General features: G+C 60.0%; 1 protein-coding gene across 5 annotated transcripts in view; it reads right to left on the bottom strand.

Annotated features, from left to right (window-relative positions):
• The window catches only part of AGAP3 (ArfGAP with GTPase domain, ankyrin repeat and PH domain 3), a 68,512-nt gene that overhangs the window by 13,419 nt on the left and 28,920 nt on the right, over positions 1 to 26,173 (bottom strand). For 2 of the 5 annotated variants that reach the window (XM_015852790.2, XM_032442757.1), the window contains exons 8-12: positions 24,810 to 24,965; positions 21,358 to 21,450; positions 16,785 to 16,889; positions 12,852 to 13,017; positions 1,759 to 1,932 (exon numbers count right to left, since the gene is read on the bottom strand). In XM_015852790.2, the coding sequence (XP_015708276.1) occupies positions 1,759 to 1,932; positions 12,852 to 13,017; positions 16,785 to 16,889; positions 21,358 to 21,450; positions 24,810 to 24,965 (694 nt within the window). Of the gene's footprint in view, positions 1 to 1,758; positions 1,933 to 12,851; positions 13,018 to 16,784; positions 16,890 to 21,357; positions 21,451 to 22,570; positions 22,684 to 24,809; positions 24,966 to 26,173 lie in introns of those variants that run through there. The other 3 variants (XM_015852791.2, XM_032442758.1, XM_015852789.2) reach the window with 2 other exon arrangements.

Genomic DNA, 26,173 nt, shown 5'->3' on the forward strand with positions numbered 1-26,173 from the left:
GACGTGGTGGCACAGCTCTGCTGCCCCCGGTTCCCGCTGGATCTGACACACACGAGTGGGGCGTTTCTGCTGCTATTAATCCATGGGGAAATAGCTCACCCTTGGCAATTGAGAGAGATAAATCTAATAAAATCAGACCCCGCTTTATGGATATAAATTACCTCCGCTGTTTGGCAGGACGGTGCCTGCAGGAGGTGTGAGGTGCCTCCCCCGGCCCTGCACTGCAGGGATCTGAGCCTTCCCACCCGGAGGGGGCCATGGTGCACCCTCAATGCTGCACCTCAGGGCTGTGGGGTGCCTGCAGCCTGCACTGACTCTGTGCCCCGTGCTGCACAGCAGCTGTCACCCATCCTGTGCTCTCTGCACTGCCCTGCAGCCCATGGCACAGGACTGGGGCTGGGGGCTTGCAGGGCACTGGTGGGATGGGGAGGGGGCGGAAGCGGGAATGCTCCCTCTGGAGATGCTCTATTCTTCCTATTACTCAGCACTGAGCTCTTCCAACCCACCCATGGGTCTCCAGATCCCCATCTCACTATGAAAGCCCTCCACATGCACAAGTGGGATGCTCCTGGGTGCTTCCCCCAAACCAGCCGCGTGTCCGTGGGCCATAAAGGCTGAACACCAGCAGTGCTGGGCTATGTCTGTGCCAGCTGTGCGGCCCTCCTGAGGAGCTCACCAAGGTGGGGAAGGAAATGGGGATGGCTTTAAACTGAGAGAGAGATGTAGGCTGGATGTCGGGAGGAAATTCTGCAGGATGCCTCAGCAGTGCTGCTCATAACTGCAGGTGCCCCATCACTGGAGGTACATCCAAGGCCACAGATGGGCCCTGGGCAGCCTGAGCAGGCTGGGGCTGGGGGCGTCCCTTCCAACACTGTGTGATTCTATGGCTCTATGAGCACCTGGAGCTGGCGCTCTCAGACCTTTGGCTCTGAGCAGAGACCCTCTCCCCCCGCGGCCCTGGGCACAGAGCAGCCCTGCAGCACAGTGGGGCCGTGTCGTACCCGGGCAGGGCTCAGAGCATCCCCTCCATCATCACGGCTGCTCTGTGTCCAGGGCTCGGGCTGGGGGGGCTGTGGCACATTACTGCTCAGAGCTGCGCCCTTCCACTGCCGTCGCCGCGCTGCCCCATCAGCAGTAACAGTCTGATTAATTCGCTTCCAGCAGGGAGCTGATGGGGCCAATGATGGAGCCGCTGCATCAGGCGCGCTGAAATTGATAGTTTTTCACAGTTACAAATGAGGAGCCTCCTCAGCTGCAAATGGCGCCCGCACAGTCGGACTCCGGTAATGATCATAAAGAGGCTCTCTTTAAACTGCGAAAGCCCCTGGGACCGCGCGGGGGGGCGGCTGCCGCGCTAATGAGAACTACAAGGGGCGAGCAGGCATGGAAATGGCTCCTCCACTCTTGATGTGCATTTAACTGCTTTTTTAGTGCGGCGGCAGAGCCAGGAACGAAGGAGTGATGAATGCAGCACAAAAGCATTTATTTTCCAATTCGGCAAAGTGGCTACGTTGGGAAATGTATGAATTATTTTAATTCACTCAACTGTCCTGAAACGTCGTGGAGCGAGCGGGCGCGGGGGGAGACGTGGGGCGCACACACAGGATGGAACCACCACGTCGGGTTCCGCCGTCCCAAAAAGCTGCAGCGGGGCAGGCGCTGAGAGCAGCCTCGGCCGCCCCCGGGTGCACGCTGACCCTCACTTGGGCCCACCCCAAAGAACCTCCCGCAGCCCTGCGGGGCCGCAGTGCCACTCACCGGGGTTGGGGCAGGCGCCGGGCAGCGCCATGGCCTCGCTCCACTGATCGGCGCTGGAGACAGAGTAGGAGCGCTGGTGCATGCCGTCGGGCTTGGAGCTGAAGCCCACCAGGTTGATGCCGCTGATGGAGCGCTCCGAGTGCAGGGAGGTGCTGCTGCTGGAATGTGGGGCGCCTGCAAGAGAGCCGCCGGGTCAGCGCCAGCCCAGGGCCGCCCTGGGGCTGAGCCGTGCGCCCCATGCCACATGTGTGCAGTGCAGCCCGGCACGAGGGCTGCTCCGGCCCTCCTCTCCTGCAGGTCCCCACGCAGCACCGGGCAGCCCAGCATGGCACAGCTGGGGCTCCCAGCACGCAGCCCCCCTTCAGCCTGGTTCTGCAGTCCACGATCTGCTCCCGGTCCCCACCATGGCTACAAACACCTGCACCAGCAGGCACCCACCAGCAGCCCCAGCATCCATCCTTACAGCTCCACCGCCCGTGCACAGGGCCCAGCACAGAGCACAGGGCAAATGGAAGCCCCATGGTGGATGCCATGGGGACACGTAGGGGGAAAACCTCTGCCCCCGCTGGGACCCCCTGAGCTGCAGCCCAGGAGCTTGGAACCCACATAGGAAAAGTTCTGGGGAACAGAAGCAGCCAAAGAAGATGAGATCACTTTGATATGAAATGGGTCAAATGTTTCTGGATCACAGGAACAGCCCCAACTCCCCTCGTAACCACACGGAGCTGAGTGCTGCCAGCAGTGTGTGGGGAGGACACTGCAGGGGGGACTGACCACACCTGGCACTGCACACACAGCCCCACACCTCCCCTGCTGCCCCACGCGGGGATGTCAGCTGTGTTCTGCTCCCCAGTGCCCAGAGCTGCACCGCCTGCATGTGCAGCACCAGGTTGTTCATGAAGTTACAGCTCTGTCCCCACCATTCCCACAATAACCTGAAAATGTGATCCAAACGTCACCAATGTTTGAGTGCTGCCTGTGGCTGCACAGTGCCGGGACCTCAGTTCCAGAAGCCCAAACCTCCCTTACAGAGAGCAGAGGCTGCACCTGGCAGCCAGGGCACGAGCAGATTTGGAGCAGCCTGAGTGTCTCCCCCTTGCAGCCATGGGGTCGGGTCCTGCAGCCCTGAGCACCAGTTGTGGGGCCAGGTCCTGGCAGAGCCATGGGGTCAGGTACTGCAAACCCACAGCCCCAGTGCTCGGCCCCCTCAGCCCCAGTGCCATGTGCTCCCCCGCCCTGCCTTGTTCAGCACCACAGAAACACGTGTAAAACCATGACACTGACTTTGCCTCTAATTAGCCCTTAATTTACAAGACACACTCGGAAGGGTAATTAGCTGGCGCTCCGCTCTTGACTGCAGCATCCATCTCCTCTCTCCTCCTGGTGGGAGGGAGCCCGCTGCCACCGGAGCAGGGACACCATGCTCCCCTGGGACTGAGGGAATGGGTCCTGGGATGGGATGAGATGGGATGGGACGGGGTGGTACAGGATGGGACGGGGTGCGGCAGGGTGGGATGGATGGAGGAAAGGCGATGGGATCCCCATCTCAGCTGGTGCAGGCTGTCCTGTGCCTTGCTGCATGGGCAGCAGGCATGCAAAGCACAGAGGGGAGCAGAGGAAAGCAAACAGTACAGAACACTCCCAGTGAAGCCCTGCAGCAGAGGGGAGCACTGTGAGGGCTGTGCGGTGCCCATGTGCACCCAATGCACAGCGGGAGCACTCCCTGCAGGCACCGCCGCAGGAGCAGCGCGGGCACACGGAGCACCCAACTCCGGCGTCCCTGTGAAGCTGCCTGAGCCCTGCACACACTCCCCTTGTCCTGAGGATGGGTAGTTGGTCCAGCAGGCCCAGAGCCCCCCAAGATCCCCTGACACCACCTGCAGCTGCACAACAGGAGCCCTGTACATTAGGCAAAGCAGAAGGGAAACAGAAAGCCAGATGTAACGCATCGCCCACCCCTCTGAGCACAGTCCCCAGCTCTGACCTCTCCCTGCTCCCCCCACAGTCCATCAGCAGAGCCCTCCCATCACTGTTTGCTCAGAACTCAAGAAATAAAGAATTCCACATCAACACGTTGGTGTGAGCTCAGCTCTCAGCCCACAGCACCAACACCACGCAGCGGATGGATACGTGCTCACATTTCCTTTTAGAACATTAACACTGAAGATATCCCTGTCAGCCTCACTGGGGAAAGGACTGCTTCCCTCTATCCGACACTGCACTGATCTGACCAGCGCTGACACAGACAGGCTGTGGCACATCAGCTCTGCCCCCTGCCAGTACAGTTGATGCCCACTCCTCAGCAGGATCACAGCAAAGCTGGATCGCAGACCTGCACTGTGGCTGAGGATGGGGCCCCTCAAGGTCCCCCTGCCCCCCCCCACCCCAGCAGGGCCCCCCAGAACAGAGTGGGGTGGGAGACCCCCAAGGAGTGGAGCCGGCGGCTGCTGTCCCCGTGCAGGGCAGTCTGTGTGCAGGGAGTTCCTGGGCTGCAGTTTGAGCCCAGTGCCATGTGCTGCCCCAGCTGCACTGAACACAGCACAGCTCCGTCCCCTCACAGCTCCTGAAAGTGTCTGGGCTCACAGTGGATCCCTCTGAGCCTGCCTGGCTCCAGGAGAAGCCACAGCAATCAGGCTCTTCTCCCAGCAGAGCTGCCCCAGTGCTGCAGTGATATGGGAGCAGTGCTGCAGTGATATGAGCAATGCTGCAGTGATGTAAGAGAAGTGCTGCAGTGATATGAGCAGTGCTGCAGTGATTTAAGAGCAGTGCTGCAGTGATTTAAGAGCAGTGCTGCACTGATATAAGAGCAGTGCTGCGGTGATATAAGAGCAGTGCTGCAGTGATTTAAGAGCAGTGCTGCAGTGATTTAAGAGCAGTGCTGCGGTGATGTAAGAGCAGTGCTGCAGTGATGTAAGAGCAGTGCTGCAGTGATTTAAGAGCAGTGCTGCGGTGATGTAAGAGCAGTGCTGCAGTGATATGGGAGCAGTGCTGCAGTGATATGGGAGCAGTGCTGCAGTGATATAAGAGCAGTGCTGCACTGATATAAGAGCGGTGCTGCAGTGGTGGTGGAAGCAGTGCTGGTTATTTCCAGTTTGAACCATCACAGCTCAGCTACCACTGGACCCTGCCTTGGTTTTATCTGATAAGGCGCTCTGTGCTATCAGAGCTTTGCTCCTCTCTTGGTACTTACAGACAGTGTTGGAAAGATCTCAGCTCCGTTCCCTGCCATCCCCACACCAGCCGGGCTCTCCACAGCTCTCCCTGCACAGCACGTTCTGCAACCACCGGACATCCACGAGGCCTCCATGCCCCCCCAGCCCCAACCTGCAGCCAGCACAACCAGCTGAGAAAGGCTTCCAAAGTTCCCGAATTAAATAATTCACACTCGCTGATTCGAACACGTCTGAATCTCCTACCTGCTGTTTAATTTGCTTCTAATTACAGCTGGAATATGAAGAATTCATCATTCTGTGCTAAGATACATCATCTCGCCTCTTCCCAGACACCAAGCAGAAGTGTTTACTGAACACGTGGTTCTTTTCTTTATTAACCGCTCTATTATTTCCATATAGTAATGAACCAACGCTGTGTTAGGATTCATTAGTTCCTAATAAACTCGAAAAGAACTTTTTGCTGCCTTTACCTCCCTGCAGTCCCTCGTGGTGATGGTGCCGTGCGCTCCTGCAGCCGGCAGGGCTGGGAGATGTGAGGGAGGAGGAACTGCAGGTGGGGTTTATCCATTCTTTAAGTGAAGCACCGTGAGAGAGGAAAGAGCAGAGCAGGTTTTCCCTGCAGGAGAAGGGCAGCGCGTGGCCATCCAGGCAGGCGGCTCAGAGGAGGCTGCGTTTAGACACACACATGCAGGCTCCTCCTTTTCAACCCAGGCCGTTCTGTGATTCTATGACACACCACTGCATGAATGGGGCCGGCAGCACAGCCTGGTCCTCCCTGCATCTGCAGTGATCCGGACATGGGGAGCGATCAGTTCACGTCTCCTCTAACCCAGATTAACACTTATAAGTAGTGCAGCCTCTCTTTTGATTTTGACTTTTCGCTATCCAGTCAAATGCTCCTTTCATCACTCCTAATTACGCTCCACACTTCCTCCCGTTTCTTTTTCCCCAAAGATCTGGCTCTAATTGCTTTCAGCTCTGTGAAATTGGCTCAGATATGTATTTTTGAGCACGTGTGTGTGTCTGTGCGTGTGTGAAGCTCCGTATTTCTGCTCTGCGCTCTGCTCTGCCCGAGCACTGGCACCACATCACCATTACCTGCACCACATCGCCATTACCTGCACCACATCACCATTACCTGCACCACATCGCCATTACCTGCACCACATCACCATTACCTGCACCACATCACCATTACCAGCACCACATCACATTCACCAGCACCAATGCACCCATACATGCACCACACATCACACCATTACCTGCATCCACATCCACCATTACATGCAGTCGCACATCACCATCTCAACCTGCACCACATCACCGATACCTGCACCACATGCCACATGTGCCGGCACCACATCACCGATCTCACCTTGCAACCACATCCACATTACCCTGCACCACCACATCACCATTAACTGGCAACACATCACCATTACCATGCTACCACATCCCATTACCTGCCACCCACATCACGCATTACAGCACCGACCATCACGTACCGTCTTGCACCACCTCACTAGTACCCGCTGCACCACATCTCCATTCACCGCTGCACCACATCCACCAATCTTACCTGCACCACATCACCATTACCTGCATCACATCACCATTACCTGCACCACATCACCATTACCTGCACCACATCACCATTACCAGCTCCACATCACCATTACCTGCACCACATCACCATTACCTGCACCTGAGCTGCTGCTCTCCAGCTCTGAGGTCTCTGCTCAGAGGGAACACAGCATCTCTGCAGTGCAGTGCTGTGTGTCGGTGCAGTGGGTTCAGCACTGTTAGCACTGTGTGGTTCCTCCTGTGGGTATCACTGTGACAGCGTTATTCGTCCTCCACCACATCACAGCAAGATGCCTCAGGAACCGTTTCTGAGACACACAACCAAATTGGGGGAAAGGAGGAGCAGGGAGTGGGAGATAAAGAAACACTGATGCTTTTCAATCTGCCTTCTGCTCTACTAAAGTGACCATCGGTGACGCTCAGTCCATGCGGAAACCTGAAATCATAAGCTACAGACAATGCACCTATAAAGAATGCTGCCTAAAATACAAAACCAAAAGGTCCCGTGCAGCTGAAAGTCCAAAAGAGATCAGCACGGCTGGGGTGGGGGCTGCCAGCCATGGCGTTAAGGCTGCAGTGCTGGGCATCAGTCTGCACTGACCACCTGCAGCACAGCTGAGCTGGGAACGCTGCAGTGCATGGAGTGAGCACAGCCCTGCAGAACACGCAGCATCAGAGCCCCAGCAACAGCTCTGACCCACACTGCAGCAGAGGGAGCTGCACTGGGAGCTGCACTGCCCCGACCCATCCTGCAGCCGCTCTATGGGGAGCAGAAGGTGCAGTGCAGAAGGGAAAGATGCTCAGCCCCCTCTGGGGCTGCCCCATTTCCCAGCTCCCTCGGCAGCACTAGGCAAGGAATTCAGGCCCACGTTTTCACCGGTGGCCACTAATTACATCCCGTAGTTTTTGCAGGTGCCCACAGCCTTGTGCTGCCCTGCGCCCATCTGCCTCCCCCAGCACTGCCCAGCACAGCCACAACTGGGTGCTCTCCTCCTCACCTCCCCCATAGCAGCATTCCCTGCTCAGCCCTGCAATGCACTGCTCTGCTCCTTTAGTGTTCTTGCAAGTGTATCCAGTCCCAGTAATTGTCTCTAATTAGGGTCAATGATTATCCTGTTGGGCGGGAGCAAATCAATCTCTGCTCTCCCCTTGGGGATCAGGAGGTTGTGTGAGGCACAGCACGCTGCCAGCACTGCAGGGCACAAAGCGGTGTGTGTGCTGCAGGGTGCATTGCAGTGTGCATTGCAGTGTGGGTGCTGCAGTGTGCACTGCAGTGTGGGTGCTGCAGGGTGCATTGCAGTGTGGGTGCTGCAGGGGCAGCACACAGCAGAGCTCTGCACGGATGCTGAAACCAAAGGCTGCAAGGAGCCCACAACCTGACCACAGAGACGGTACCGCTGTGCTGCTGTGGCTTGAGGATGCAGCGTGATGCGGTGCTTTGAGTACCAGCTGCAGCACGGTGTGGCACACTGTGACAACAGCCCTGGACATGACAGCACCCTGTGGTGGTGGCCCTGCTCAGCACTGCTCTGCTCTGCACATCGCTGGGACGCGGATGAGGGCACACGACCCGGCAGCAGTTCTGCTGTGCACGCTCATCCCCACTGTACAGATAGAAGAACTGCATGGCAGCACTGCTCAGAGATCCCCCTCAGCCTCCTCTCCTCCATGTGCACAGCCCAGGGCTCTCAGCCTGCCCCATTCAGGAGGTGCTCCAGGCCCCTTCCATCCCTGCACCCAGCAGTTCTCTCCCTGCTCCCATCTGACCTCCCCGCAGGTCCTGGCAGCACCACGCTGAGGGCAGCAGCTCTGCTTCGCATTCGGGACTCATCTTCCTGCTGAGGGGAGTGGGTAAACATGCAGGAGGTGTCACCACCTGAATGCTATAGTGCATATTTGTCATATAAATACGAATTTGCACTATTTTATACATGATTCATGATGAAAAGTATTAATTACAGACAAATTCAATCTCTGATCCGTGCTTCACTCTCAGACTACAAACAACCCTTAGAGTGTTGCTGGGAGGAACAAAGGTCCTGCATAGAGGAGCTCCTGGGACCCCGTGCTCCCATTCCCAGCACTGCTCTGCTCTGTGCAGCAGCACAGGACTGCCCCAGAGCCCCCGTCATGGGGTGGCACTGCAGCCAGCACTGTGCCCAGCACCTTGGGGTGGCAACGACTCAGTGCATGGGGAGCCAGGAGGACCAAAGCACTCCAGCAGAAGCTGCTTGTGTCCACAGCAGAGCTGTGAGGCAGCGCTGCAGGCGGAGCAGTGTGGACAGGAAGCAGCAGCCACTGCTCTCCCTGCACAGCCACAGCTCTGCAGCACGCTTCCATGGACCCCCATGCAGACAATGGAGCAGCCAGGCGTGCAGGCAGCCCTTCCTGCAGGCCCCAGCACTCAGAGCACTCAGTGCCCCACGTCCCTGTGGTCACACAGCTCCTAGAGCTGCCCTGCATGGTGCCCACACGCTGGCTGCAGGCAGTGCAGTGCAGGGCAGCTCCATCATTGAGCTGAGCACTGAGCAATCAGTGCAGCTGAGTGCAACCATCCCTCTGCCCCCACCAGGACGGAGCAGCTCCCATATGGACGTTCCCAGCGCTGCCCCGACCACCGCCGCCCTCTGCTGCCGCTCTCCCTCAATGTCAGCGTCCCCCACGGCGAGCAGCGCTGTGCTGGGGAAACAGGTTTTCCCTTTTCTTTGTTAATTCTTCCCTCATTACATTTGAAATTCCACAATCAGTGTGCACTGTAATTGTCGAATTTGATGCTAATGATTAATGAATTAAACATGGATCCATCAATTAGTCCTCGGAGAATAATTCTGCATAAAGCAGCGGATAATGTAATTACAGTAACAAAGATAATGAGATGTTAACATCGACGAAGCCCGACGTGACATGATCACAGCAGGCGCAGCACCCGGCCTGGGGGAGCCCGGCCCACTGCGGCGGGGGGCAGCGCGGCCGGGCGGGGGGCTCAGCAGGACCAGGCCATGCAGGGGGATGGTGTCACCTCGGAGCCAGTGAGTGAGGACGCGGCACCCGAGCAGCACCTCCATGGCCACCCAGTGCTCCTGGTGCTACCCGGGCTCCAGGAGTGATCACACGCAAAGGGGAGGAGGTGAGGAGCTGCCTCCATCCTTCCTGATTCTATGATTCTATGATTCTATGATTCCCTTTCTCTCCTCGCTGCTCACCTGAGTCCTGTGTCCAGCTGCTCATCCTCCTCCTGCACCATGCAGCGAAGGAGCGGGCTCGTGGGCTCCGCATGTGCCCATGTTAAGCGTGCAGGGATGCACACAGCACAGCCCACATCCTCCAGCAGCGGCCTTTCTGCATCTCCCTGTGCTGGGAGAAGGGCCCAAGCACCTCTGCAAAGCAACAGCCCGGGGCTGCGGCTGTGCTGAGGCCAGGCTCAAGGTGCTGGCTGTGATCCCTGTGATCCTTTCCATCTCATCTGAGTGGGAGCTGCCTTTGTCCTTCCAGCCAGAAACACACCGATGGGGCGCCAAGGCAGAAAGGGTGAACTGCTGAGCAGAGCTGTGAGCCTGCAGGAGACACTCGAACCCACACCAGGAGGGGTACGCTGCCAAACCCCACACACGCAGCCCTTTACACCCAGAATGCATTCCCATCCTGCTGGGCGCTGCTGGGTTTGCACCATGCAGGCAGCCCTGTGAGCACTGCTTGTCCCTGCCTGCAGGAGCACTGCTGGGCTCCATGCCCTGCATGCCCCTCACTGCCCTGCACAGCACGGCCCCCAGCCCCGCAGCACAGCACTGCTTCCATAGGGCAGGGACTGCTGAGAGCCCTTCTGAACCCTCCCCGAGGAACAGCCTCCACTTCAGCCCTCACCGTGAGACACTGAGACATCTGATTCCTCCCTCCACATCCAGAAGGAATCATCACTAACAGTGATAATCCCTACATAACACTGCCTCAGCACGCGCTGTCTGAGCCCTGCTCCATCTCTAGCAGCTGCAGCCCCAAAGGGATCAACCACCAACACCCACTGCCAACACCTGACCCCACTGCAGCCCCAGTGCAGACACCTGGCCCTAATGCAGGCACAGCCCCGTGGTGGACCCTCATGCCCACCAGAGACATACAGCCCCACTGCAGACACCCGCTCTGTATCCACGCAGCACAGCAGCACACTGAAGAAATGGCACCTTGGAGGCTCAAAACACTTCTTGGACTGTTTGTTATATTAAGGATAACATCTTTCAAGCACTGAGAACCACAGCCTGCCTGTATCTGCTCACCACTCACACCTTGGGCTGCTGGTCCTCGTGCACATCAGTCCCATCACATTCCCATCTCAGCGATGAGCGATTCTGCCCCAGCTCTGTGTCCCAGCTCTGGCTCAGCACACTCAGCCAGCTGTGGGGCTGCACTCAGCTCTCAGCTACTGCAGTGCCCCCGGTCGGCCCTCATCAATACAACTACATGGAGGAACTGAAGCCAGGAGGGCACTACATAGCAAACTGAAGGGTAAACCAGCAAAGCAAAGCAGAGGCCACTCTGCCAGCACGGCCCAGGGGATCCAGTTCTCAACAAGCAATTTGGAACAGCTCTGATCACATCCTGACGGACACCCGGGGTGCAGGGAGGTGAACAAAGCTGCGACATGAAACCATTTGTAACCCAGGGCCAGCAGCCAACCTGCGCACCACGGGTGGGAGGTTACACCCCAGGGATGAGCTGCTGCAGCACCAAATGGGAACCAGAGATTCCAACGGGTCCCTTCCAACACGGCATGTTCTGTGCTATAGGGACACGGTGCTATAGGGACACTGTGTTATGGGGACAGAGTGCTATGGGGACACGGTGCTATGGGGACACGGTGCTATGGGGACATGGTGCTATGGGGACATGGTGCTATGAGCTGTGCTGTGTAGGGGCACAGAGTGAAGGCAGTGTGTAAATGGGGATCCCACACTCACTGATCTGATGCCAGCACAGCCTGCAGCACCCAGGCAGCATCAGCCTGGCACACACGGCAGCACACATGAAGGGGTCAAAGCATCTCTCGCAGGAAGATATGTGACCTGGTGCTAGAGAGGGACATGGGGTATATAGCACAGGGCTCCTCATCTCTGGGGGCTGTTCTGTGCTTCACCTGAACCCTCTCACAGCTCTGGTAACTCTGTGGGTGCAGACATCACACTGAGCACCCTGCAAACATATGCGGTGCAGGGGCAGAGCAAGCATGGCTCTGCAGGACCTGCAGTGGGTGAGGAGGGTTCACTGCTCCAAGCGGTGCTTGTCCCGAGTGCTGCTGACCACAAGAGCCGGCACTGAGCCCCCCTGGACCCTCCCAGCCCCACATGTGGTGGCTGCTGCACAGTGACAGCAACCCCAGGGCAGCCCCAGCACATCCTACAGCTGCAGGAAAAAACAAGAAGGAAAAAGAGCCACAGAAACCGGCAGGAACAGAACAGAGCTTTCCACCATCAAGAAACATCGCTGGCAGAGTTTCCCACCACTTTATGCTGCAGCAGCTGCCTCCGTGCACGGCAGCTCACGCAACTCATGCCCCGCTCAGAGCCCAGCAGCAGCCACCTGGGGGTTACCCAGAGACACCAGCACATGCCAAAGGCATTCAGAGCACTGAAAGCCAGGAGCAGCTCCCACTGCTGCTCGGCAGAGCTGGGTGCTGCCCACGCACTGCAGGAAGGGCGGCACGGCCTGCACCACTCCAACAGAGACACAGAGCCCTGGGGGCTGGAAGGGACCTCCAGAGACCTCCCAGTCCAGCCTCCATAAAGGTCCCCTGGAGGGGAGGCACGAGGTGTGGACACGCTGCTGGCCCCCAGTCAGCATGGGGTCAGCCGCTGGTCAAACAGGTCCAGCTCCGCACAGCTCCTTTCCAGCAGCTCAGCCCCAACCTGTACTAATGCTGCAGTTATTCCTCCCCGGTGCAGCACCCTGCCCTGTCCTTGCTGAGCCCCATCAGGTTTCTCTCCATACAGCTCTCAGCATGTCCAGGTCTCACTGAATGAAGGCACAGCCTTCAGGTGCATCAGCCGCTCCTCCCAGCTTTGTGCCATCACCAAACGTGCTGCGGCTGGACTCCATCCCTTCATCCAGGTCACTAACGATGGCGCTGAACAACCCCGTGCCCAACACCGACCCCTGGGGAGCACTGCTGGCCACAGACCTGCAACCACGCCGCGCCGCCAGGCACAACCGCCCGCGCTGTGCCAGCAGCTCCCAATGCACCCACCATCCGCTCAGCCACCCCACTGCTCCTGCGCTTACCTACAAGGATGTGACGGCAGGCAGAGCCAAAGCCGTGCTGAGGATGGACGCACCAGCAGCACTTACCCGTGCTGGCTGCCAGCTGTGTGCTGCTCCGCTCCTTCGCCAGCCCGTTGGCTTTGGGGCTCGCGCCGGGCGCTGCCGCCGTAGCCCTGGGCAGCCGCTTGCCGGGCACCTTCACTGTGGTTCTCAGCAGGTCGATCTCCTTCCCGTGCACGTTCTGCATGTAGTCCTATGGCACAGATGGAACAGATCAGCCATGATTTGGCCAGTCACCCTCAGCCCCTCTCTCATTCACTCCATCCAACCAACACTCAGATCCCCCCATGCATGTGGCTGACAGCAGCCCCTGGGGTGACCGGTGCCCGTCCTACACAGGGGCACCGAGCTGAGCTCAGGGCAGACATCCCACAGCGCTGGAACCCACGGCCTGCAGGCAGCCCAGGAAGTGGATGGAGGGCCCAGATGCTGCTCCAGCCCCTGCACTGGGACCTAGGAGCACTGGGTCCTGCACCCAGCGCCTGCACAGTGAGAGCAGCGTTGGTGTGTGTGAGGGTCTTTGTACAGCCCTGCCTGGAGGTGGGGACAGTCAGGGCAGAGGGGCATGCAGGCAGCAGGCAGGTCCCAGCTCCTGCACCTGCTGTCCTTCTGGTCACACTGCTCAGGTGCAGCAGGTGACAGTAACAGCATCATAACTTAGTGTGGGTGATGTGATGTGATGTGATGTGGGAACTCCAGCTCAGGTCCCCGCTGGTGTGACTCAAGCCACTCCATGGCTGCAGCAATGCTGGGAGCTGCTCCCACCCCCTATGCCTGTCCTACCCTGCGGTGCTGTGCCCAGCCCTGCTTCCCTGGGACCACATGAAGGGAAAGCACTGAGCCTGCGGCCCCCACAGAGCCCAGAAGTGCCATCACCATCCCATCTCTGGGATGTCGGGGCTTGGGGGCAGCCCCATCACTCTGCTCCATGATGGGCAGATGAGAGGCAGCAGCCAAGCAGGGTGAGCTGGGGAGCTCTGGGCTCGCTCCAGTTCACAAGGAGGTCATGGAGGGCTGGGATCTGAGCCGGTGCCACATGAACTGCTGCTCCAGAGCCTGGCGAGATGAGCGCAGCCATCACGGCGCAGCCGCTCCCAGCTGATGGCAGCAGGGCAGCCCGCCTGGCCGCAGCTCCTGCACCCCGACCCACACATGGGGCTGTGCACACATCCCAGGGCAGCTCCCACAGACCCCCCAGCCCAGCACTGCCCAGCACTGATCCCAGCCTGGGGGGGGCCCGGCGCAGCCCTGGGCCGCAGGATTTCCCTGGCTCAGCACAATCCGCTCGCCGGCTGCCTGCCGGATCCAGCGGTCACCGGCGCTCCGCTTTTATTGCACGCCATAAAACAGCAATTTCTTCCCAAGCCTCCTCGCTAATTACCCAGCCAGTTCTCTCATTTCATTTTATTACTGGAATTAACAACGAGTTCAAAGCGTGGAAAGCTATTAAGATGTGTGATTAAGCCACATTCAATTAGTTTCTACAAACAATTTAATTGATGTTGCAGATAGAATTAACAGAAGGTGATTGTGTGAATGGCTCCACTGGCTGCAAAATGGGAGCTGCTCCGCTCGGCTCCGCGCAGCGCGGCCATGGGCTCAGCCCCAGCAACGGGAGCAGCATGCGTGGCCTGGGGAGGTGCTGGGGCCACACCGTGCAGCTCTGACTGCTCACTGCCTCCCTGTCCCTGAGCACATCACGGAAGGTGGGGAAACGCTGCAGGGAGGAGATCTGTGCTGAGACCTGAGACCAGGGCTCTGACCACAGCGCGGCCCCGGCTCCGCTCACCTGCTCGGCTCTGTGCTGCCACGCCATCGGAGCGCCTGGGCTTGGAGCTGCTGCTGCTCACCTGTGTGCCAGCAGCCCCTCTGCAAAGCACAGCCCGGGTCTGACTGCAGAGGGGCTGGAGGGGCCTAAATACAATGTCTGAAGCAGGCACAAGGTGCAGAGCCCTGACAGGGCACCTTTGGTGGTGAAAGGAGAAGCACGACCCAGCCAAGTGATGGGGTGCACACCTGGGGGGGAGGGAGAGCACCACCCCCATCCCTGCTGGGCAGGGACAGGCAGCAGAAGGACCGAGAGGACAGATCCCGGGCAGGGATGATCCTCCAAGGAGCATCACTGGGAGTCAAAGCAACAATGAGATGCTCTGGGGCTGAGCACCCTGGGGGGTGGGCTCTGACCCTGCACTCACCCACTGCCTGCAGTCCCACAAGTGAGGGGACAAAGCAGCAGGCCCAGTTTTGTCACTGACCCACGAGCCCCCCTGTCGCATCCTGTGAAGGATGCAGCGTCTTGTAGTGAACCTGCTTTATTTAGCAAGGGGTTGGAATCAACGACCCCCAGAGGGCCCTTCCAACCCCCTCCCAGCCCCAGGGAGCGCAGCACAGATGCCTACTTTGTAGGCAGAGGGCAGGAAGCGCTGCAGCACTCCCAGGTTCACCACAGAAGATGGGAGGACAGGACTTAATGGGGCATCCCCAGCGGAAGCACCACTCCATGAGGCTGCCCCGGTACCCAACCCACATGCAGGGAAGGTGAGGAGGGCTCCTGTGCCCCACACAGCCACTCTCTGCTGCAGGGAAACATGGGGCACCGCTACCTTGGTGCAAGGCTGGAAGCCTTCCATGCGGTCTGGGGGAGGAGGCGCCCACCCGCACCTCCCAGCTATGGGCTGTGCATCACCAGTTGCACCAGGTGGAAGCAAACCAGATTTTTGCTCGAGGCAACACAGAAATGAAATGAAACACTGAAGAAGTGAAGTAGGGAAAGCAACTGACATCAAACGAGATCACCCCCTGAGGAACGAATGGAGTAAAGAGGAGACAAACCCAGTGTGCAGCAGCATCAGCTGAGAGCAGTTAAACAACATCCCCAATTACTCTGCCTCTGCCACTGATTTTAACAACGGGCCTATGATGCCTCCAATGGAAAGCTGATAAACCCACGCACACATGTGAGCACAGAGAGCAGCCACTGCCTCCTGCTTTGGGTCAGTAAGGACCAAAAAACGGGGCTGCAGAGTCAGAAAACTGCAGAATCACACAGAACAGAGAACAGCTCCGAGGCTGCAAAGGAAAATAAACTGTTCCAGCACTCCCATGAATTAGGGAAAGCAAACACAAGGACCAGCTCCTGCTGTAAGGATGGGGCTCAGGATGTGCGCACGGAGCACTGCAACCCAAGAATCAGAGGCACAGACACCCGTGGGGCTCACAGCACTTAATCATTATGTCCGAGGAGATGGGGACGGAGAGGGGCCTGGAGCGTGTGGGGTGTGGGGGCTGCAGCCCCAGCTCAGCCAACACAGCCTGGCTGCAGCAGGTGTCACAGGTGTGTGTGTCCTCTGCTCACTGCTCCAGCAGCAAACTGTGCTCAAGAGGGAACGGGGAAGAAGTCATTAGCCCCACAGTGGGGAGGCGACAGAGATGGATGGGGCAGCAGCTGCGTGCCTGAGCCAAGCAGCGAGGAGATCAGAGATGCGTGGAGTGCCGGAGCGCGGCGGGCTCCAACAGGCACCGCGTCCCCATTACCCAATACCTAACGGCCAGGAAAATTGTTCCGTGCCCAAATGGCAGCACCAGACGTGGCTGCGAGGAGCCCCTGCCCGCTCCTCACCTGGGACGCAGGGAGGCAGCAGCCCCTGCTTTCATGCACTGACCAAGGGCAAGAGGGAACAGACAGATGCGCTCACTGAGCATCCTTCTGCATGGAGTTACGTTCCCATCAGCTCTCCCCACCCAGCCCGGCACTGCAGACTCAGCCTGCAGGGGAGGGACAGGGTTTCCTCCAGGCCCTGCTAAGATCCAGCTGTGCTGAATGACCCCACGCACCGGGTCTGCAGCCCCCACCAGCACCAAACCCTATGCTAGCAGCTCTCTGTAGCCGTGACACTTGAAGGAGTAAAAGGGGGACTGCCGTGCCCTGCATGCTGCCCGCCCCATGCCAGCAGTACTCACATGCAGGCTGGGGTGGTAGGTGAGCACACCGTTGTCGCACAGCGTCACATATTTCTTCTTCCATTCTTTATTCAATGACTTGCCACTTCGCTTTAGCAGCATGCCCTGTAAGAAATGAGAAGAGCCTCAGGCCTCGTCAGGTCCTGGCAGCTCCCAGCCAGCCCCACATCTGCCCCCAGGAGACACAAAGGCCGAACACCCAGAGCCTTCCCAGCAGGGCTTCCCTGTGACTGGCACAGAGTGGGCCGCTCCCCTGCCCTCCCCATCGCAGCCCAGCCAGACCTCATCCTCAGAGTGAGGGTGTCCATGTGCCAGCACAGCCCCCTCTGTGTGTGCCCTGCCCCACACCTGCTGTGCTGAAGGATGGTGTGAATGCAAGACAGGGGCCAACCTCACACTGACTGCACTCCCTGCTCTGCTCCCACACCTCCCTCCAGCCCCAGACAGGGGGATGGACAAGGACCGTTCAGGAGAGGTGGGGTAACAACACCCCGAGGACGGGAGCATTCAGGAGAGGCGGTGACCACACCTGGGGACAGTCCCACAAGGGCTGATGTTCCCTTGGTGCTTGCAGTTCCTCCCTAGAGGTGTCCGACAGCTGGAGCCGGGGACACGCTCTGGGAGATGGAGCAGACAAAGTGCTGGTGTCCCCCTTCCCACCTGGTGCTCCCCCCGTCCCATGGTCTCCAGGCGCTGCATCCTCACAGGGCCTGGGAATGGCCAATCTCCCTCCCCAGCACCCTGATCCAGAACAAACTTTCACGGATTAAACCAATACTGAAGGCTGCACCCTCCTCACTTTCTCCCTGACCAGTCCTGACCCCTTGAAATCTGCAGCAACAAGGCAGGCATGAGGGCAATGCAGCCTGGGGGGAGGACACCGAGCACTCTGCCAGCAGGAGAATGGGACAGTAAGGGGTCAGCATGAGGACAGAGGGACAGATGAGTGATGGGGTTTGGGAACAAGCAGAATCCAGGCTGCAGGGCTGGAGCCACCCGGGGCTCTCTGTGCAGACAGCGCGGCGCTGCTGCAGGCCCCACGCCAGCACCTCCCCACAGACCGCACAGAGCAGCTCTGTCCCACGGCTCCATGTGCAGCACTGCCTGCAGATGGGGATGCTGCGTCTGCCCCATGGAAATGCAGGGCAGTGAGGCAGGGCTTGGGGCATGGCAGGGTAACAGTGCTGCAGATGGGGCCACGAAATGGGCTTTAAGTGATATGGAAAGGGCAGCAGTACTCCGTGACCACTGGCACTCAGTACTTGGGAAGCAGAGTGCGAAGAGGTGCTGCATCCTACTCCTACACACAGAAATTACAGCCGAGTGCTGAGAGCTGGAGCAGTCAGGGCAGGATCTGACCCAACCAACATCGAACAGCCCCATGGGGCTGTGTGACACCACCCGGTATGGTCACAGCACCCAATGACAACAGACACTGTGCTGATACAGCACCTCTGGGACACTGAGTAACACATACCACTGACATCACAGAGGTCAGAAAACAACAGTCAGAGCAGCTGGAGTGCTATCCAGGTGTACGAGATCCACATCCCTTACAAAACCTCACACATGGAGACGGCCCGGTGTTGCAGCCAACACGGATACCTGGTGGTTCCCCTTCTGGGAGCATTTATTGGCTTCTCCCAAGCAAACCTGCTCTAGAGCTGACAGAAGTTACACATCTGGCACAGTCACTGGGTCAGTCTCTTGCTCATGGGCACCTCAACCCCCATGGGCACCATGACCCCCATGGGCACCACGACCCCCATGGGCACCACGACCCCCATGGGCACCATGACCCCCATGGGCACCACGATCCCCATGGGCACCATGACCCCCATGGGCACCACAACCCCCATGGGCACCACGACCCCCATGGGCCATACATGGGCCTGGTCCAACCAGCTGCCCTGTCAGAGCGCTGTCACCCCCACCCCTGGCTGTGCCCCCCTCTGCCGGTGCCCACAGCCCACAAGTGGGGACTCCCCTGCAGTTTCTCCCCGAGCACAGGGCGGTGCACGGAGCAAAGGCCCCTGGCACCCACCCGCTCCATCCCCACGCTTCCTCCCCTTCCCTGCACGCTGGTGCTGCCTCTGCTGGGTTTGGATGGTGGCGGTGCTCCGTAAAAGCAGCAGTAGCAATATGCAGTGTAATGAAGCAGGGAGCAGCCATGGCCCCCAAAGGACTCGTTTGCTCCACAAATCTCCCTTCCGCTCACTTTTTTGCTAAGAATTTTAACACCAAACTTAATTGTAAAGTCGCGTATTGATTGGAAAATGCAAATGGCAATTTAAATGTAATCTAAGCTCCCAGCATGATCCCAGCTCCCGAGGAGGAGGAGCTGCTGCCCTGGGCACTGCTGCAGCGCGGCCCAAACGGAGCCGGGCCGGACCGGGACCGCGGGGCTGCAGTGCTCCAAAGAGCCCCCGATAACACAGAGCTGGGGGAGCAGCAGCACCACCCGGCCTCATTAACACACTTGTCTGTGATGGGCACAGCTGCAAGGAAGCACTTCCAGTCCTGCAGGACCTCGTGGAGCTGCAGGACGAGGGCAGGGCAGCACAGCCAGGCACAGCATCAGCCTTCAGTGCAGGAGGAGCCACTGCAGCTTCTGGGGGACCTCAGAGTGCACGGCCTGCCCGACCCACTGTGCTGCCCCACACCGCGTGCCCTGGAGCCTCCACAGCCCAGCAAAGCCTCCACTCACCCTCACACCCATCTGGGCCTCCCACCCTGCAGCCCTCCCAGCTGGCCAAGGATCTGTGTGCAAACCCAAAGCTCCAAGAGCAGGGCATGGCTGCTCACAGCTCCAGCAGCACAGCCGCAGTGCTGAGCCCTCCCCGCAGAGCTGCACCCCCAGTGGCACAGCCCCAGCTGCTGGGAAGCAGCTCATGGGGCACCCACCCAGGGCACAGGTTGTTTCAGGCAAGCAGGCAATTCCGACTGCCACAGCATCTCAGGAGTGGGGCAGTTCCCTGCAGTGCTTTGCACTGCCCCAGGGCTGGCAGCTCCAGCACAGCACTGCAGAGCAATGGAGCCCATGAAGGGAGAGCTGCCCTGAGACCGCCTGGCTGGGAAAGCACTGCTCCCCCGCAACCCCACAACTGCTCTGAAGCGCTGCTGCTCCTGCACAGCATCCCCATGGTCAGTCCCCACCGCCAACACACACAGTGCTTCACTGCGGTGCAGTGATCCACGGGAGCTCCTGCAGCAGCACTCAGTCTTCTGACTGTGCTGGGCTGGGGAATCCCAGCACAGTTTGGGTCAGAAGGGACCCCCAAAGCCTCCCCCAGCCCCTGCCATAGGGACACCTCCCAGAGCCCCACCCACGGCCCTGAGCACTGCAGGAATGGGGCACCCACAGCTCTGGGCAGCAGTGCCAGAGCCTCACTACCCTCTGAGTAAACCATTTCCTCCTCGCATCTGACCCAAATCTCTTCTATTTCACTTAAACCCAGTCCCCTGGTCCCTTGAGGCCCCCAGCCCCAGCACGTGCCCAGCACAATGCAGCACCCTGTGGGATGCACACCCTACCAGCAGTAGGATGGGATGCACACCCTACCAGCAGTAGGATGGGATGCACACCTACAGCTCAGCACAGGCACAGCCAGGAGCTGCAAGGGAGTCTGTGCATCAGCGCAAGGAAACACCAGCGCCAACATCACCCAGTGACCACCTGGCCCTCCCACCCAGCACTGCTGCTCTCAGGCTGACACACACAGACACCCAGCACCCTGGGTCAGCTCCTGGTGCCTTGAGTTCCCCTTGGGCCAAACAGCACATGGCACAGCACGGTGCGGCCACTGCATAGAGTCACACAATGCTCAGAGCTGGAAGGGACCTTTAAAGGTCATCTAGGCCAACTCCCCTGCAATACACAGGGACACCACAGCCCGATCCTGGGGCGGACCCTCCCATCCACCAGTATCCCCAGGTCTTTTTCAGCAGGGCTGTGCTCAATCCTTTCACCCCCCAGCTTGTATTGGTAGCGAGGGCTGCCTCAGCCCAGGTGCAAGATTTGGCATTTGGATTTGCTGAACCTCGTGAGGTTCACATGGGCCTGCTGATGGAGTTTGTCCAGCTCTGTCTGCATGGCATCCTGTCCCTCTGCACCCCACAGCCCGGTGTCAGCAGCAGCTTCCTGCTGTTCCCACCCCATGAGCCCTCAGTGCTGCACAGGGCAGAGGATGCACGGAGCCAGAGTGCAGTGCAGGGTGATGCAGGGCTGCGGCAGGTGTGGGGCACAGATGCCCTCTGCTGGAACCACTCCTGCTGCAGCCCGGCTCCCGACAGGGAATTCTCTGTGCCCCGGCTGCACCCAAAGCCCCTTCCTGGGAGCTGCCCTCATCGCACCACAGAGGTGCTAAGGCTGGAGAAGACCCCCGAGATCCCCAAGCTCAACCCCCGCCGTGCCCACGGACCACATCCTGAAGTGCCACATCTCTGGACACCCCTGGAGCTGGTGACCCCCCACCCCCTGGGCAGCTGTGCCAGTACAAGGTGGCTCGCAGGGGAAGAAACTGTTCAGAGGGCTCAGGGGGGACACGAGGGAACGGCCCGGGGAGGATCTCACCTGCTTCATGGGGATGGCCCTCCCGCTGCCGATGCTGTCTGCCTTGCACTCCGGCACCTTCTTGTCCCGCTCTGCGTCCGCGCCCTTCCGAGACTGGAAGAGAAGAGATGGAGGTCGTTAGGGTGGGATGGGAGGGACGTGGCCCCGCCGCCCCCATGCAGGACAGAGTCCCGCGCTCACAGCCCCCAGTGCCCCCCCAGCCCCTCAGCCTACAGCCCCGGCGCTGCTGTCCTACAGAGCGGGGCTGCCCGCCCCCGGCACACGGACACGGCACAGACAGATGCGTGGGATGGGGTGAGCATGGATGGCAGCGGGAGAGCCGGGCGGTGAAAGGAACTCACACCTCTACCAATCCAACAGGTTTATTCCGGGAGCACACTTGCACCATACAAAGTAGCACGGTCACCGGGCGGACACCAGCCCCTTACAAAAGAGCATGGACAGTAAATACCGATCCCACGGCCGGGGCCGAGCGCGGCGCCCGCCGGGCAGAGCAAACCCCAATAAATACAATATGAAGTGTACAGTCTGTGGAGCGGAACTCATTCAAAGTGCGTAGGACAGAGGGCAATACCACGTCATACACGGCATGGAGCACGACCAATACATTCAGAACCACGACAATGAGAGGGCAGCGCGGCGCCGCTGCAGCGTCCCACACCCGTCGGGAGCGCCCGTGTGCTTTGGATCAGAGGGGGAGACGGCAGCAACCCCCCCGCGCCGGGACCCCCATCCGCCGGCCTGGGGCCCAGAGCAGAACAAAGAGATTGAAAGAGAAGAAACTAAAGAGCCACAGATGGCCGCTGTGCTGCGAGGAGAGGAGCAGGAGTCCATGCAGGAGGTGCGGCGGGGAGGAGGGAGCCGGGGGCCGGCGGCGCCCGCAGAGCTCCAAGCAGCAGCGAAGCGTCCCTGGGCCCGTCCAGCCGCACTCGCTGCCATCGCCGTCCTGGCACCACAGGTCGTCCCGTCCCGTCCCGTCCCGTGGGGTCGTCGCCCAGCAGCCCCACGGGTGCCGCCAGCATCCGGCAGGCCCAGCAATGTCCCGGCAACGTGCAGCGCAGGCCGTCGCGGCGCCTCCTAGACTTTACATGGGGGGATTTAAAAGGCTCCTGCGTGTCTCCGAGGGGGGGACCCATGCTGGCTGGAGGGCGGGCGAGCCTCTAATCTTAGATCAATCCCAGTGCCCATCCCTTATCCGGCCCTGGAGAGGCAATGAAAAGTGAGAGAATTGGTACAGAGGTGCCGTGTAACCACCTGGATCTTCTAATTTGGAAGGAGTTGGAAAGGCCTTTTTGTTGATGAAAAGTTGGAAACAGTGGCACATATCTGCAAATATTGAAAGAATAAAGAGTTTGGCAAGTTATACTCAGAACACGGACACAAGATGCCGGGTGGGCACAGCCGGACCGGGCGGCGGGCGGCAGCGGGGACGGGCGGGCACCGCCTCCAGCCAGCGGCCCCACGCGCAGCCCTCCCCTGCAATGGCAGGGCCCAGAGCAAAGAGGAGGAGAGGACAGGACAGGAGGAGAGCAGGAGGAGGAGGAGGAGGAGGCAGGAGCCAGGCACAGCTCGGGCCGGACGGGAGCAGCGCACAAAGAGACCGCGCCTGGCTGGGGGACCCGGCACTGGGGGCGCGGGGAAACCAATGGCAGAAAGAGCCATCCCTGTCTGCCTGCCCTGCCCTGCCTGCCCCGCTGCGGGACGAGCTGCCAGGAGCTGCTGCTACTGCTGCCACGACCACACGGGGTGAAGACTTCAATGTGAGCCATGTGTGCGCCAGCACGGAGCAAGCGGTGAGCCCAGGATGAGCGCGGGTGAGTGGCGCGGTGAGAGCAAGCTGCAGCCCAGGATGAGCGCGTGAGCGAGAGCCGCAGGAGATGGTGACACCCACAGCAACGAAGCGTGACCCCGCAGCGAGCCCCCACCTCCCCAGCAGCGCCTGCTTGCACCCAGTGAGCGCGGCACCCGCGGGCTGCGAGCTGAGCGTGCCACCAACACACTCCGAGTGCAGCCAGAGCGTGAGCATGAGCTGACGGCGAGTCCAAACCCGCAGTGAGCAGAGCATGGGAGGCAGAGTGTGGGCACACGGTGCGCAGCAGCAAGCATGAGCCAGAACGGCGGGAGCAGGGAGCCCAGCAGCACTGAGCAGCAACAAAAGCAGGACCACCAACAACAGCAGGACCACCAACAACAGCAGGACCACCAACAACAGCAGACCTCCGGGCACTGCCAGGGAGGTTGGGCACATGGACGGGACAGCAGGGAGAACACAGCCATGCGTGCGGAGCCGTGGAGCCGCTGCCCTGGGCTGCGTGGGCAGGAAGCAGGATGAGGACAGGGACAGTGTGTGTGCTGGGGGGCCAGCAGCACGTGCACAGAGCTAAGGGCACGGAACTGGGGAGCGCACGGAGCACAGGGGACCCCGGAGTGGGAGCTGCCAGGATGTGGTGGCTGGAGGAGGGGGGTGTGCTGCCAGCACGAGGAGCTGGGAACTCGGGATGCCAACAGTGCAGGAGGGGGATGGGGCGTGGGATGTTGAGTCAGTGTGATCGGGGACCAGAGCAGTGGCAGCTGTTCACACAGTAACACAGTGCAACACGGACAATGGTTGGTGGCGGGCAGTTCCACAGACAGCAGACACGGTGTACGGAGCAATGGAGGCTGGGAAGCACACGTAGATGGGAGGAGGGCCTGAGCCTGGCACACGTACCAGGCACCGGGGGAGAGGAGTGCGGGGACCTGACCTGGGCACGGGGACCGGGAGCACCGCTGCACTGACAGCACGGGGAAACTCGGGGCTGCTGACAGCAGGGCAAGTGCGAGCAGGACCATGTGCACAGTGCGTGCACGCTGTGAGCACACTGCAGGCGGGCTGCATCCAGCCTGCAGCCACGTCCCTGCATCAAGGCCCCGCGCTGCCCAGGCCCCGCAGCTCTGCCGGCTCCCTGCCGCCTCCACTCCCTGCTGCTCTCCCCAGCCCCCAGCAGAGCACGCAGCACTGCAGCTGTTACACGGCCGCAGGGCTCAGGTAGCAGAGCCAGGGGCCCAGAGCCACGTGCTGGCACAGCACAGCTGGCACTGCCCGGGGGCACTGGAGGCTTTGTGCCACACTCTGGGGACACAGCTCCAAGAAGGAACAGAGCTCACTGGTGCTTGCACGCAGGGTGTAGCTCTGCCCAGCAATGGACAGGGAGCTCTGCTCCCTGCACACAGCGCAACACGCCCTGGGCACGCTCCCGATGTGCAAGGAGCGGCTTGCTGATGCACATCTGTGCACACACCAGGACCGGTGCTTTCTGTTGTGCCCCCTACACATGCAGGAGGATCGCCCCTCTCCCTGCCCCTGCCTGGCCAGCACAGCCAGGTTCCCCGCAGCCCGGCACAGTGGGGGGCTGCCTGCCCCTCTCCCGGCTCCGTAATGCTCCCAAAGCTCCAGCCCCAGGGCTGCGTACCGTGAAGATGTTGGAGCGCCGCTTGGACTGCTTGCGGATGGGGGTGGGTGTATTGGAGGCAGCGATGGTCTCAATCCGCAGCTCCCGCTGGCTGATGCTGGGGGTGGAGGGCACCGAGGAGGAGTAGTCGCTGAAGGCTCCTCCGCCGTTGGTGGCCTAGGGCAGAATGAGACGGTGACGCTGAGCATGGGGCTGGCAGGCGCAGGGACAGCGTGCGGTGCCTTCCACCCACGAGGCTGCAGCACATGGTGGGGCACGGGGACGCAGAGCCCCATGTGCTGCACCTGGCACGGGGGGGGACCTGGGGAGCTGCTGCCCTTCTCTGCTTTTGTTTTCCCCCTGGTGGAACAGTAACAAGCAGGGGAAGGACTCAGTGACACCAGCTGAGCCATCCACTCTCCAAGGCCCCTGAGCATGGAGTTGTGAGGAGCCCAGCCTCGTTGCTCCCTTCTGGGCTGAGCTGCACACCAAGGGGACGTGCACCCTGCAGGTCTGGCCCTGGCCCTCCCATCACCCTGCTGCAGGTGCTGCCAGCCACGTTCATGCAGTATATGGAGAAAGCCCGGCTGGCAGCACAGTGCCCACTGCCTGCAGATGGAGCCCGGCACCTTCTGCACCGAAAGACGAGGCCTAGGAGCCCCACTGCCCCATGCAGTGCCCTGAGCAGGAGCAGGGGCTTGGAGCACCACAAATGGCTGCAGACAGGAAAGCTGCTGCTACCCTGAATCGAGGACAGGGGAACCCCATCTGCTAACACCTCCCAGGAGTACAGCATGCCAGAACACAGGCTCTGCCAACGCAGGGCTGAAGAAGAGGGGCACAAAGTAAGGGCTACCACGGCCCAGAGGATCTGCTGCTCCTTGTCAATGCACCCATGAAGCTGTGACATAGGGAAGGACTTCATGCAGACTGCAGAGTTTGGGCTCGTGCCCTACCAGCTGTGATAGATTTTATCCATGTGGGATGATGGACAACAAAGCTCCTAGGAAAAAACCTCTCTAAATTGTGTTCTGTACGTCATACACTCCTGTAACACTGCTTTAACTCCTTGCCTAGCCAGAAAACCCTCCTTCAGCCCCGTGTGTGCCTGGTGCCGGGCCAAGGGCAGGATGCTGCATCCCCAGGAGGCGGCAGCCACCACCACGGGGCTCTGTGGGAACGGTGCTCCAGGGCTGCAGGACACGCCTGGGGCCCATGCAAATCTCAGCTGTGGGAGAACCTGACAAGGGGACCCCCCACGTCCTGCTGCCAGCAACTGCTGCCCCATCGACCCAAAGAAGCAGCCCTGGTCTCTACTGAAATCTGAACACACGGCGGAAGCTGAAATCTGAGCAAAACACGCGCAGAGATCCTTCCCATCAGCA

This window comes from Coturnix japonica, chromosome 2 (assembly GCF_001577835.2).
Source record: "Coturnix japonica isolate 7356 chromosome 2, Coturnix japonica 2.1, whole genome shotgun sequence".
In the NCBI taxonomy this organism is placed as follows: Eukaryota; Metazoa; Chordata; class Aves; order Galliformes; family Phasianidae; genus Coturnix; species Coturnix japonica.